This window comes from Onthophagus taurus, chromosome 11, assembly GCF_036711975.1.
Source record: "Onthophagus taurus isolate NC chromosome 11, IU_Otau_3.0, whole genome shotgun sequence".
NCBI lineage: Eukaryota > Metazoa > Arthropoda > Insecta > Coleoptera > Scarabaeidae > Onthophagus > Onthophagus taurus.
Window position 1 is genome coordinate 29,818,524 of NC_091976.1, and position 14,523 is coordinate 29,833,046.

Consider the following 14,523-nt stretch of genomic DNA (forward strand, 5'->3'; position numbering starts at 1 on the left):
TTTATCTCAAAAAAACAAAAAGTTCGAACTTTTAACTTTTAATTTTGACATATTTGTCAATTTCATAAAAAATCCTTTAAAATCAGTCCAAACTCGACATATTTAACTTTAATATTAATGGAAATACAATTACTTCCGGTTTGAAACGTCAACGTCAATTTTGACATATTTGTCATCTTCATTAAAAACCCTTTAAAATGAGTCCAAAGATGACGCACTTATCTCAAAAAACAAAAAAGTTACAATAAAAAACATTAAACCCGATGTTAGCAACAATGAAGATAGCAATTTAATTTTTAAATATTAATACCAACCTTAATTTAATTTTTTTTTATTATATTTTTGTTTTTGTGACAAATATTAAGACTTTTTTTAAAAATTAAGAATATGTCAAAATGGCATTGACATTTCAAACCGGAAGTCCAAACTTGACGCATTTATCTCAAAAAAACAAAAAGTACGAACTTTCAACTATTAATTTTGACATATTTGTCAACTTCATAAAAAATCCTATAAAATGAGTCCAAACTCGACATATTTAACTTTAATATTAATGGAAATACAATCACTTCCGGTTTGAAACGTCAACGTCAATTTTGACATATTTGTCATCTTCATTAAAAACCCTTCAAAATGAGTCCAAAGATGACGCACTTATCTCAAAAAACAAAAAAGTTAGAATAAAAAACCATTAAACCCGAAGTTAGCAACAATGAAAATAGTAATTTAATTTTTAAATATTAATACCAACCTTAATTTAATTTTTTTTTATTATATTTTTATTTTTGTGACAAATATTAAGACATTTTTTAAAATAGAATATGTCAAAATGACATTGACATTTCAAACCGGAAGTTCTTATATCTCGAATAATATTGGAATTAAACGTATCTTGTTTGGACTCATTTTAAAGGATTTTTCACGACGATTACAAATATGTCAAAATTTACGTTGACATTCTTAACCGGAAGTTGACCATAACTTCATTAATATTGAAGATAAATATGTCGTGTTTGTACTCATTTTAAAGGATTTTTAATGAAGATTGCAAATATGTCAAAATTAACGTTAACATTTTAAACCTGAAATTAGTTATTATATAATAGAAGTTTTATAAGAAGTTTATATAGAATCGATTTTAAGATATCTTAAAGTTCGTTTTAAAATTTTTTTTTTTATTTTTAGTTCAAAATTATTGGGATTTATTTGCGAATTGGTTGAAACATCGCAAACCGTACAACAACACATGATCCAAAATCGAGGATTCTTAGTGATCAGCTTCATGCTACAGCGATCTTCGAGGGATCATTTAACCATCGACGTTTTAGGATCATTTCTAAGCTTAACAAAACATCTGGTTACTTGTTTGAGTGCCAACAGCGAATTACTTCTTAAACAGGTAATTTTTTTGAAAACACATTTTTTTATGGTAGTAACAGAAATTTTTGTACATAAAAAAAATAGATTATTGATGTTATTTTTTGTTAAACACGTGATTTTTTTTATAAATATTTTCTTGAGGTTAAAGAGATGTAAATAGATTTTTAGTGAGGTGTTTATTATTGTAAGTGTACAGTTTTCTTACAGTTGTTCGCTGAAACGGGTGGTATTTTTATTTTTTAGTTGCAAATCGCTGGATAGAGGCTGGATTGCATGTTTTAAAATAAAATTTATAAATTTTTTAGTGGAATTAAAAATTAATGATATTCGTAGTTATTAAATTTAAATTTACTTCAGTTATTGAGTTTAAGCATGCATTATAAAGCTCTTATTAAACATTAAATAGTGTTGAAGCATCATTATTTTATTAATTTAATTATTTAAAATCATGTTTTAGGTGATTTCTAAGATATTTATTGCACCATAATATATTATATTAATTATTATCACATTCATGAAAGAGTTAAAGCTTCCTTTTTTGATCTAATTTGATTTAAAGAGAAATAATTACGATTTGAAAAAAAAAATAAACCAGTACTTATCCAAGCATGTTATTTTTTTCTTTAATAATTAAAATACTTTTTGGCATTCGCTTTTTCGTCTTTTATTAATTAATCATCACGTCGCGACGCGAACTTTATTACTAATTATAAAAATGATGTTTTTGGGTAAGTACGGGAGCAGTTTAATCCATTTTGATTTAGTTGTTCTGCTTCTCGTTTCTGACATGGCAGTTGTTGGATCATGTCCTCTTCAACCCAGCGTTATGGATCTACACGCCAGCTTCGGTCCAATCGAAACTCTACTCGTATTTGGCGACGGAGTTTTTATCTGACACTCAAATTTATTCGAATGTTAGGCGAGTTTCTACAGTTCTTCAAACAGTGCATACTTTAAAGTATTATTATTGGGTGGTTAATCCTCGAGCGAAGAGTGGGATAACCCCTAAAGGATTGGGTAATTATTGTGTGTATTTTAAAATTATTTAAATTTATTGGTTTTTTGGTGAAATAGATGGACCTAGGCCAGCCCAAAAGGATATCTTGGCGATTCGAGCTTACATCTTGCTATTTTTGAAGCAATTAATTATGATTGGAAATGGAATGAAAGATGATGAACTTCAAAGCATTTTGAATTACTTAACAACGATGCACGAGGTGGGTCTAAATTCATTTAACTCTTATTAACTTTTCATTCACAAAAATTAACCAAACTCTTCCAGGATGAAAACCTGCATGATGTCTTGCAAATGCTTATCTCGCTAATGTCCGAGCACCCGTCTTCCATGGTGCCCGCTTTCGATTGCAAGCATGGCATCCGAACGATATTCAAACTGCTAGCATCTGAAAGTCAATTGATTCGACTTCAAGCACTTAAGCTATTAGGATTTTTTCTAAGCAGAAGCACCCACAAACGGAAGTACGACGTGATGAGTCCCCACAATCTGTACACTTTACTCGCGGAAAGGTTGCTTTTAAACGAAGACATCCTTTCCATGCCAACTTACAACGTTCTTTATGAGATTATGACCGAACATATTAGCCAACAGATACTTTATACCAAACATCCAGAACCGGAGAGTCATAGCAGATTAGAAAATCCAAGTAATTATTATTTAATGATTTCATTAATATTTTGTCCACGACTACCTTCTTAATGAGTATTAATTTGACAGACTAATAATTATTTGAAACGTCAAAATTTCAAAAACTTCAATTTAATTCAATTTTTTTAGGACTTTCTAAATGTTTAACATTAAAAAGCGTATAAAAGTTTCTTTTTTTCGTATGACTTAAACATAAATTAATTAATTTTCGTGAAAAAACGACGTTTCATAAAATTGACATTTAATTTTGACAGATTGGTAACATTGAATTTGTGTCACATTGACTTGAGTATTGGTTATAAGGTTATCCAACGAGAGCTAGAAAAACAGTTTGGGGCAAAAAAGGGTTTGACAGGTTTATTTCTTATTGTTTTAGAATAAAGCTAAAAATAAACTTTTTTAGTGTCGTCAAATAAATTAAATTTACAGTTTCCTGTAAATTATAACTAAAAATTAAAAAACAAACATATTTCTGATATTTGAAACAAATACATTTGTTGAACTATTTAATTTGTATTTGTTTTACACAAAAGTTGGAATAGATTGCATTATTTCACATTTTTTATTAATATTTAATATTATTATTAAATGACTTAATAAATTATTGATAGATGGCGGTTTGACAGCTTGTCAGTGCATGTTACCACTTATTTCCAAAAATAATGCCGTCTTGTCCCCTTTGGCGTTGCAAAAATAGCAGTAAGATTTGGGTTTAACATGTTAGAATGTTACATATTAGAAAATAAAGTAAATTTTATATAAATTTTTAGTGGAATAATTTTTAGTTATAGTTCCGTAATTTATAGGAAACTGTAAATTTAATTACTTTGACGACACTAAAAAAAGTTTATTTTTAGCTTTATTCTAAAACAATAACAAATACATCTATCTAACCCCATACTTTTATAATCAGAAAAAATAACGAATTTAATAAGCGAATAATCAGTGGTTGTTTCCATTTAAAAAACGAAAATTGTCATAACTTTTTATGGTTGGTAATAAATAATTTGACTTTTACTGAAAAAATAAGTCAATAAACACAAATAAAAACAAAACGTTGCGTTACAATGACGAATAATACCGAATAAAATTAATTTGACGTTTACAAAGTGAGGTTAGGTTTTATTTTTGTGCATAATCACGTGGGAAATTAAAAATCCTTCAATTTGAGTCCAAACACGACCCAATTATCTTAAAAAACACCCGAGATATCCCACATTTAATTTTGACATAACCTCAAAAAAGTGACAACCGGAAGTTGGTGGTGTATGTTGTTTTTAAAGATAACTCGACCAAGTTTAGGCTCATTTTAAAGGGAATTTAATGTAGATTACGAATAGGATGTTAGATTAATCAAATTCGATAGTAATAAAAACAAAATGGAAGATGATTTAAGAAAAATGATTCGATTTCAACGAAATTAAATTCGCCCGGTATTTTTAGATCTAGAAATAAAGAATTTTATTATTATTAAATTAAAATTATTAATCAAGATGGCGGAAAATATCAATTTGACGTTTACAAAGTGAGGTTATGTTCTTTTTTTATTCATAATCGGGTGGGGAATTAAAAATCCCTTAAATCGAGTCCAAACACGACCCAATTATCTTAAAAAACACCCAAGATATCCCACATTTAATTTTGACATAACCTCAAAAAAGTGACAATCGGAAGTTTGTTGTCTTTTAAGATAATTCGACCGAGCTTGGGCTCGTTTTAAAGAGAATTTAATATAGATTACGAATACGATGCTGATTTAATCAAATTCTGTCAAAATAAAAACAAAATGGCGGATAATTCAATGAAAAATGATACGATTTGAACGAAATTAAGTTCGCGGGGGACTTTTAAGTAAAAATATTGAATTTCGATATTATTTAATTAAAATTATTAATCAATATGGCGAAAAATATCAAACAATATCAATTTGACGTTTATAAAGTGAGGTTAGATTTTTATTTATTTACGATCGTGTGGAGAATTAAAAATGCTTCAAATCGAGTCCAAACTCGACTTGATTATCTTAAAAAACACCCGAGATATCCCACATTTAATTTTGACATAACCTCAAAAAAGTGACAATCGAATTTGTTGTCTTTTAAGATAACTCGACCGAGTTTGGGCTCGTTTTAAAGAGAATTTAATATAGATTACGAATACGATGTTGGTTTAATTAAATTCTGTCAAAATAAAGACAAAATGGCGGATAATTCAATAAAAAATGATACGATTTGAACGAAATTAAGTTCGCGGGGGACTTTTAAGTAAAAATATAGAATTTCGGTATTATTTAATTAAAATTATTAATTCAGATGGCGAAAAATATCAAACAATATCAATTTGACGTTTACAAAGTGGTGAGGTTAGGTTCTTTTTTTATTTATAATCGGATAGGGAATTAAAAATCCTTTAAATCGAGTCCAAACACGACCCAATTATCTTAAAAAACACCCGAGATATCCCACATTTAATTTTGACATAACCTCAAAAAAGTGACAATCGGAAGTTTGTTGTCTTTTAAGATAACTCGACCGAGTTTGGGCTCGTTTTAAAGAGAATTTAATATAGATTACGAATACGATGTTGGTTTAATTAAATTCTGTCAAAATAAAGACAAAATGGCGGATAATTCAATGAAAAATGATACGATTTGAATGAAATTAAGTTCACGAGGGACTTTTAAGTAAAAATATTGAATTTCGATATTATTTAATTAAAATTATTAATCAATATGGCGAAAAATATCAAACAATATCAATTTGACGTTTATAAAGTGAGGTTAGGTTTTTATTTATTTACGATCGTGTGGAGAATTAAAAATGCTTCAAATCGAGTCCAAACTCGACTTGATTATCTTAAAAAACACCCGAGATACCCCACATTTAATTTTGACATAACCTCAAAAAAGTGACAATCGGAAATTTGTTGTCTTTTAAGATAACTCGACCGAGTTTGGGCTCGTTTTAAAGAGAATTTAATATAGATTACGAATACGATGCTGATTTAATTAAATTCTGTCAAAATAAAAACAAAATGGCGGATAATTCAATGAAAAATGATACGATTTGAATGAAATTAAGTTCGCGAGGGACTTTTAAGTAAAAATATTGAATTTCGATATTATTTAATTAAAATTATTAATCAAGATGGCGAAAAATATCAAACAATATCAATTTGACGTTTACAAAGTGAGGTTAGGTTCTTTTTTTATTTATAATCGGATAGGGAATTAAAAATCCTTTAAATCGAGTCCAAACACGACCCAATTATCTTAAAAAACACCCGAGATATCCCACATTTTATTTTGACATAACCTCAAAAAAGTGACAATCGGAAATTTGTTGTCTTTTAAGATAACTCGACCGAGTTTGGGCTCGTTTTAAAGAGAATTTAATATAGATTACGAATACGATGCTGATTTAATTAAATTCTGTCAAAATAAAAACAAAATGGCGGATAATTCAATGAAAAATGATACGATTTGAATGAAATTAATTTCGCGAGGGACTTTTAAGTAAAAATATTGAATTTCGATATTATTTAATTAAAATTATTAATCAAGATGGCGGAAAATATCAAATAATATTAATTTGACGTTTATTAAGTGAGGTTAGGTTTTTTATTTATTCACGATCGTGTGGAGAATTAAAAATGCTTCAAATCGAGTCCAAACTCGACTTGATTATCTTAAAAAACACCCGAGATATCCCACATTTAATTTTGACATAACCTCAAAAAAGTGACAATCGAATTTGTTGTCTTTTAAGATAATTCGACCGAGTTTGGGCTCGTTTTAAAGAGAATTTAATATAGATTACGAATACGATGTTGGTTTAATTAAATTCTGTCAAAATAAAGACAAAATGGCGGATAATTCAATGAAAAATGATACGATTTGAATGAAATTAAGTTCGCGAGGGACTTTTAAGTTAAAATATTGAATTTCGATATTGTTTAATTAAAATTATTAATCAAGATAGCGGAAAATATCAAATAATATTAATTTGATGTTTATAAAGTGAGGTTAGGTTTTTTATTTATTCACGATCGTGGGGAGAATTAAAAATGCTTCAAATCGAGTACAAACTCGACTTGATTATCTTAAAAAACACCCGAGATATCCCACATTTAATTTTGACATAACCTCAAAAAAGTGACAATCAGAAGTTTGTTATCTTTTAAGATAACCCCATCGAGTTTGGGCTCGTTTTAAAGAGAATTTAATGTAGATCACGAATACGATGTTGGATTAATTAAATTCGATAATGATAAGAATAAAATCGCGGATTATAAAGAAAAAATGATTCGATCTTAACGAAATAAGTTTTTTTGAAGTTTAATTAAGCTTTTAGATCTAAAAATATAGTTATTTTTGATACAAGATAGCGAAATGACACTTTTGCATTCGAGAACGAAAGTTTTTTTTGCGAGAAAAAATCTAGGCATAAATTGAACGGGGGTGGTTACGTTTAGTAGTTTAGAAGGGTAGGTTGAAAGTACAAATAGAGTCAAAACGTGCCCTATTATGAGTTGAACATATTCCCCAAATTTCATTTTCCTAGCGTTTATGGTTTTTGAGAAAAAAACCTCCTGTATATAAACCCGATCCAACCTGTCTTGTAGTGGTTCGGTTCTTAGCTGAATAATTCCAAAATATCCCCAACAGATGGCGCCACATTCGTTCCATTTTTAGTACGAAGTTTTTGTTCAATTTAATTCAATTTTTTAAGAGTTTCTAAATGTTTGACATTAAAAAACCTAAACGAAATTCCTTTTTTCGTATGATTTAAGCATAAATTAATTAATTTTCGTAAAGAAAACGACGTTTTATAAAATTGACATTTATTTTGACAAATTGTTGTGAAGTTGGTTACAGTTAGTAACATTGAATTTGTCACATTTGACGTTTAAACTTTATTCAAAAATTTATTTAAAAAATAAATTTATGGAATCAATTTCAAGTCGTGGACAAAGTATAGTATTTTACTCACATATAATGAGCTATTATTCACTTAGGTTAATTATGCCTTAGTGAATAACTTAACCTTAGTGAGTAATAGCCCTCATTATGTGCCCTATAATTTAATTTTTTCTATTTTTGTAGTGATTTTAAAAGTTGTTGCCACCTTAATAAGGCAATCAAAACAAAGCGAGCAATTATTGGATGTGAAGAAATTATTTTTATCTGATATGACCTTACTGTGTAATAATAACCGAGAAAATAGAAGAACTGTCCTACAAATGTCCGTGTGGCAAGAATGGCTCATCGCAATGGCTTATATCCACCCCAAAAACACTGAGGAGCAAAAAATTTCCGACATGGTTTACTCACTATTTCGAATGCTTCTCCACCACGCGATTAAATACGAATATGGGGGATGGAGAGTTTGGGTTGACACCTTAGCTATAGTTCATTCAAAGGTTAATCAAATGATTAATTAAATTTAAACTTAAATAACTTAATTTTAACGTTTAGGTTTCTTACGAAGAATTTAAGCTGCAATTCTCCCAAATGTACGAACATTACGAGCGCCAAAGAACCGACAACATAACCGATCCTTTAGTAAGACAACAACGCCCAATAAGTACAATTTCCGGTTGGGATCAACAACAAGAAACCGTAGTTCAAAACGGCTACCACCAAGAAACTCAATGGCAAAACACGGCGTCGTTGCGAGAGATCGAAAAATCGGACCCAGTTTGTAATTGCGATTTTAATTCACCAACATCAGAAGGAAGCCCGGCTTCTTTTATCACGAAACGCGACGACAGTGAAGGTGTATCTTTAGATTCAAGGACTAGTGATTTATATAGTGACGTGAAAATCGGAAAGGAATCGCCGTTTTCGCAAGATTCGCCGCTAAAATCTCAAATTACGGAATCACCCGTTTGTAACGGAATACACACAGAGAGTAGTTCTAGTTTTGGGGGGAGTCCCACGAAAAACGATTTAATCGACGAAGAATCAAAAGAAGAATTGATTAACGGGATCGTACAAGATATTATTACGAAATCAGAGAAATTATTGGAAGAAAATGAGTTGGAAATGAATGATACACCATCTCCAATTAACAGAATTGAGGACGAAATTAAAAAGGAAAATAACGAAGAAATTAGTGAAGATGAATCAAAAAGTGAAATTACAAATGTAATTAAAGATGATGTTAATAATGATGAAATTAAAGATGAAATGAAAGATGATTCAAAAGATGATTCAAAAGAAGATGATGAAGTGTTTAGTACTAAAGAAGATTTAGACTCGAAAGTTTCTTCAACTTATAGTAGTCCAAAACATGATAGTAACATAGAATTACCACAACCTTCTTCTGATATTGCTGATACAGATACATCTCCAACAAGTCCTGAAAAAGAAAGTGATTTATCAGAAAGATATTTAACCCCGACGGAATTAAGCGAATCCGAGCGTAAAGAAGAAGATGTTGAAACAAAATTGGACGAAACAAATAATGAAACAATAAATAAGGATGAAATCAAAAATGAAACAGAAAATGTTGAAGAAAACGAAAAAATTGTAAATAAAGTTGATGAAAAAAGTGAAAATGTATGCTCAAGTAATGAAGAAAATACCTCAACTGATTTAAACGTAGCTCCTAAAGAAATTGTAAATGTAAATAATAATAGTGATGAGAAAAAAGAAATTAAAAACGATGAAAAAACAGGATTAGTTCCTGATGATGTGCCAATTATTGAAACAAAATTAATTGATACAGAATTAATCGAAAAAGAATTAATTAATAATGATTTAATTGATAAAAAATTAATTGATACTAGCGCTGTGTCAGTAGAATTAGAGCCGTCCAACGATACTAGTCTAGATGCAAACATCGTTGTAAATAGCGAGGTTAGCGAAACGTCGGATTCGGAGGTGAAATCGTCCGATAATATTCCGACTATCTCGCAAATCTGTGATCCTAGTCATTTTACTACTGTAACTACTACTTCGGCGGAAACCGACGAAAAACGCGACGAAGAAGCAACGCCTGTTGTAAAAGGCGAAACTATTTCGCCCAATAAAAAACCAACGGAAGAAATTAAAAGGAGGATTAGTTTGCCTTTGAATACTCTTGAAGGGGCCGGCGATTCTAAAAGTACTGCCAACGTTGGTTCGCCACAAAAGAGACCAAGAAGTGCTTCAACTTCTACCCAAGTTGATCCACATCATTTTGGTAAGAATATTCAGTATATAGCACTAATAGATTAATAAAAAAAAATAATTAATAAAAAATTAAATTTAAAACATAAAATTTCCTTTAAAACGAGTACAAACACGACATATTTATCTTTAAAAACAACCGAGATGTGCAACTTCCGGTTAATGACGCCATCTTTATGCATTCTTAATAATCATAAAAAATCATTTGAAATGAGTCCAAACTTGATGGGGTTATCTCAAAAAACGGCGAAGATACAACAAAAATTAATAAATTTGAGGTTATGTTTAACGCTAAAAATGTTAATATCTCGGGTGTTTTTTGAGATAACCCCATCGAGTTTGCACTCGCTTGAAAGGATTTTTAATTTTCTTTGCGTTTTTATGAAATTAAAAGATTTCGGGTTCTTTAATTTTCGAATTCATTTTTTAATTTTTCAAAAAATTTAGTAGGAATTATTTCTAATCGATTTAAAATTAAAATCCGAGTAATTTAAGTCCAAACACGCTAGGTGTATCTCAATTAATCTCGGAGATATGTAAAATTTAAAAAAAAATAATATCCAAGATGGCGGCTGTCAATGTCATTTTTAATGTTGTTATTTAACCCAAAATATAGGTTGTTGGGTATCAAATTAAACGATTTTTCGTGCTTATTACGATTTTAATATTATTAAGTTTTAAAAATTAATTAAAAAAAAACAAAATGGCGGATTTGTGTTATTTCTTTGAATTAATATGGGTATAAAAATAAAGAATTTTTGTGATTTTGAACAAAATTTAACTTTAATGAAGAATTTTAAAAAAATAATAATCTTAAAGATGGCGACTGTCAATGTCATTTTTGAAATTATGTTGTTTAATCCAAAATATGGGTTGTTGGGTATCAAATTAAAGCATTTTTGATTGTTTTTCAGATTTTTATCAAATTTTAAGGTATAGTGTTAGTTCTAGTTTTACACTTGCACTGTCACTAGAACTAACATTAAACCTAGAGACATTTGGGTTTAGCCGTGCGTCTTCAGAGTAAATACTATTTCAAAAAGTTACCTACTGCTTTTAAAATGCTAGATACTGCAGAAAAAGACCACAACTTACTTGAAAAAGACTAGATACTGTTTTCAATATAATACCTATTGCTTCCAGAACCTTAAACACTACTGTTAAAGGTTTTGACCTACTTAGATAGACGGAATACTGCTTCCAAGACTACTTAGGTAGCTTCCCAAAAAGCTACCTACCGCTTCCAGAATGTTAGTTACTGCTGGAAAAGACTAATAACTGCTTGGAAAGAAGAGATATGCTTCCCAAAAAGCTACCTACCGCTTCCAGAATGTTAGTTACTGCTGGAAAGGACTACTAACTGCTTGGAAAGAAGAGATATGCTTCCCAAAAAGCTACCTAATGTTTCCAGAATGTTAAATACTACTGGAAAAAGAGTAATAACTACTTGGAAAGCAGAGATATGCTCTCCAAAAAAGGTACCTACTGCTTCCAAAATGCTAGATACTAGTGGAAAACATTACAATCTGGTTGGAGAAGACTAGATAGTGCTAACAAACAACTACAAACTTATTGGAAAGATGAGATACTGCTTCCATAAGACTACTTACTGCTTTCAGAGCGCTATATACTACTAGAAAAGATTATGACCTGCTTGGAGAAGACTAAATACTGCTGGGAGAAACTATTATCTGCTTGGAAAAACAAGATACTGTTTTCAAAAGACTATTAACTAGTTTCAGAATGCTAAATATTGTTGGAAAGACTAGTAATTGGTTGGAGAAAGCTAGATATTGTTGGCAAAGACTATTTAATGCTTTCAGAAGACTATATACTGCTGCCAAAACACTACTAAGTGCTTGGAAATTACAATACTACTGGCTGAAGACTATTTAAAACATGATCTGTATGGGTCAAAAACTGAAAAAAGTTAATAACTGTTAAATGTCAAAATCGAATTTAATTATTTTTTGATAGATGTTATTATAATCTTAATAAGCAAGAAATATGCTTTAATTTGATACTAAATACGACCTATTTAGGTTGAAGAATGAAAAAGTTGTTAGAAACTGTCAAATGTCAAAATCAAATTAATTGATAAATATTGAAATAATATTAACAAGAATCAAGAATGCTTTAATTCAATACCAAACATGACTTATTAAGGTTAAACACTGAAAAAGTTAGGTTAGAAACTGTCAAATGTCAAAAATCGAATTTAATTATTTTATGATAAAAGTTGAAATGATCGTAATAAGAATCAAAAATCTTTTAATTTGATACCAAACATGACCTATTTAGGTTAAAAGATAAAATCTTAGGTTAAGAATTCAACAAGAAAAAACCGCCATTTTGTTTTTCTTGACGTAATTTTAATATTTTCGTAAATATGTCGAGTTTGGATTCATTTTAAAGGATTTTTAATTCCCTTTACGATGCAATTGGTTAGAAACGATTTCATAATATTAAAAAATTAATAACAAATTTTTTTTATTAAAAATTTTTTTTTTTATTTACCTTAAAATTTGATAAAAATCTCAAAAACAATCGAAAATGCTTTAATTTGATACCCAACAACCCATATTTTGGATTAAACAATATAATCCCAAAAATGACATTGACAGTCGCCATCTTTAAGTTTATTATTTTTTTTAAATTCTTCTTTAAAATTAAATTTTGTTAAAAATCACAAAAATTCTTTAATTTGATACCCAACAATCTATATTTTGGATTAAATAACATAACGTTAAAGATGACATTGACAGCCGCCATCTTGGATATTATTTTTTTTTTAATTTTACATATCTCCGAGATTAATTGAGATAGACCTATCGTGTTTGGACTTAAATTACTCGGATTTTAATTTTAAATCGATTAAAAATAATTCCTACTAAATTTTTTGATAAATTAAAAAATTAATTCGATAATCAAAAAACCCAAAATCTTTTAATTTCATAAAAATCCCAAAGAAAATTAAAAATCCTTTCAAACGAGTGCAAACTCGATGGGGTTATCTCAAAAAACACCCGAGATATTAACATTTTTAGCGTTAAACATAACCTCAAATTTATTAATTTTTGTTGTATCTTCGTCGCATTTTGAGATAACCCCATCGAGTTTGGACTCATTTTAAATGATTTTGTATGAATATTAAGAATGTATAAAGATGGCGTCATTAACCGGAAGTTGCACATCTCGGTTATTTTTAAAGATAAATATGTCGTGTTTGTACTCGTTTTAAAGGAAATTTTATAGAGAATTCAATTCTATTTAAATCAATTTTTTTTAATTAATTTTGTTTTTAATTTATTCTATGATAGAGATTGATTTCAATATCTCGAAAACGGTTAAGTTTAGGTTTTTACTACATGAAGTTTGTTTAGAATTTCGAGATAAACCGAAATATGAAAATATATACAGAGTGTTCTATTAAAGAAAACGTAACTTTGTTTTGTCGTTTGAACGTTGTTACTATGTTATTAATTTCAGCTGAGTCAAAACGCTCAAAATCTGGATCGGCTTCAACAAGACCAATGTTTAGTCCCGGTCCGACGAGACCACCGTTTAGAATACCCGAATTTAAATGGTCTTACATCCACCAACGTCTACTATCCGACGTTTTATTTTCCCTCGAAACGGACATTCAAGTTTGGAGGAGTCACTCGACTAAATCAGTTTTAGATTTCGTGAATAGCAGCGAAAATGGGATATTCGTCGTAAATACCGTTCATTTAATCTCCCAATTAGCCGATAATTTAATTATTGCGTGCGGAGGGTTATTACCACTTTTAGCATCGGCTACTTCACCAAATGTAAAAAATTTCAATTCATTTAGAATTTTATTTTGAAAAATGTTTATATTTTTAGAGCGAATTAGATGTTATTGAGCCAACGCAAGGAATGCCGATAGAAGTTGCGGTTTCTTTCTTACAGAGACTCGTTAATATGGCTGATGTGCTTATTTTTGCTAGTTCTTTAAATTTCGGGGAATTAGAAGCCGAAAAGAATATGTCAAGTGGTGGGATATTAAGGCAATGTTTAAGATTGGTGAGTTTTTGTGTTTATTTGTTTATTTTTTTGTGTTTATTGTTTCACAAAAATTGTCTTGTCTTAAAAAAAAAATAGGTATGCACTTGTGCAGTCCGCAATTGCCTGGAGTGTAAAGAACGCAGTCGGCCAATTAATTCACTCGCACCGCCTCCATTGAACGCATCTCACAAATCCGCACATTTACAGAGTTTCATAAGAGGCGTTCAAAACTCACCTAAGGTTTGTAGCTAAATCAAAATTAATTCAACAAAAC

General features: G+C 29.5%; 2 protein-coding genes across 7 annotated transcripts in view; one reads left to right on the forward strand and one right to left on the reverse strand.

The window, feature by feature from the left end:
• The window catches only part of LOC111413468 (deoxycytidylate deaminase), a 314,302-nt gene that overhangs the window by 226,364 nt on the left and 73,415 nt on the right, over positions 1-14,523 (reverse strand). The gene's annotated exons all lie outside the window — the stretch shown is intronic.
• Positions 1-14,523, forward strand: part of LOC111413469 (A kinase anchor protein rugose) — a 391,387-nt gene that overhangs the window by 225,187 nt on the left and 151,677 nt on the right. For 3 of the 6 annotated variants that reach the window (XM_071199894.1, XM_071199895.1, XM_071199893.1), the window contains 9 exons: positions 1,186-1,399; positions 2,145-2,397; positions 2,455-2,597; positions 2,663-3,044; positions 8,151-8,467; positions 8,523-10,233; positions 13,710-14,032; positions 14,088-14,267; positions 14,346-14,489. In XM_071199894.1, the coding sequence (XP_071055995.1) occupies positions 1,186-1,399; positions 2,145-2,397; positions 2,455-2,597; positions 2,663-3,044; positions 8,151-8,467; positions 8,523-10,233; positions 13,710-14,032; positions 14,088-14,267; positions 14,346-14,489 (3,667 nt within the window). The remainder of the gene's footprint in view (positions 1-1,185; positions 1,400-2,144; positions 2,398-2,454; positions 2,598-2,662; positions 3,045-8,150; positions 8,468-8,522; positions 10,234-13,709; positions 14,033-14,087; positions 14,268-14,345; positions 14,490-14,523) is intronic. The other 3 variants (XM_071199896.1, XM_071199897.1, XM_071199898.1) reach the window with 1 other exon arrangement.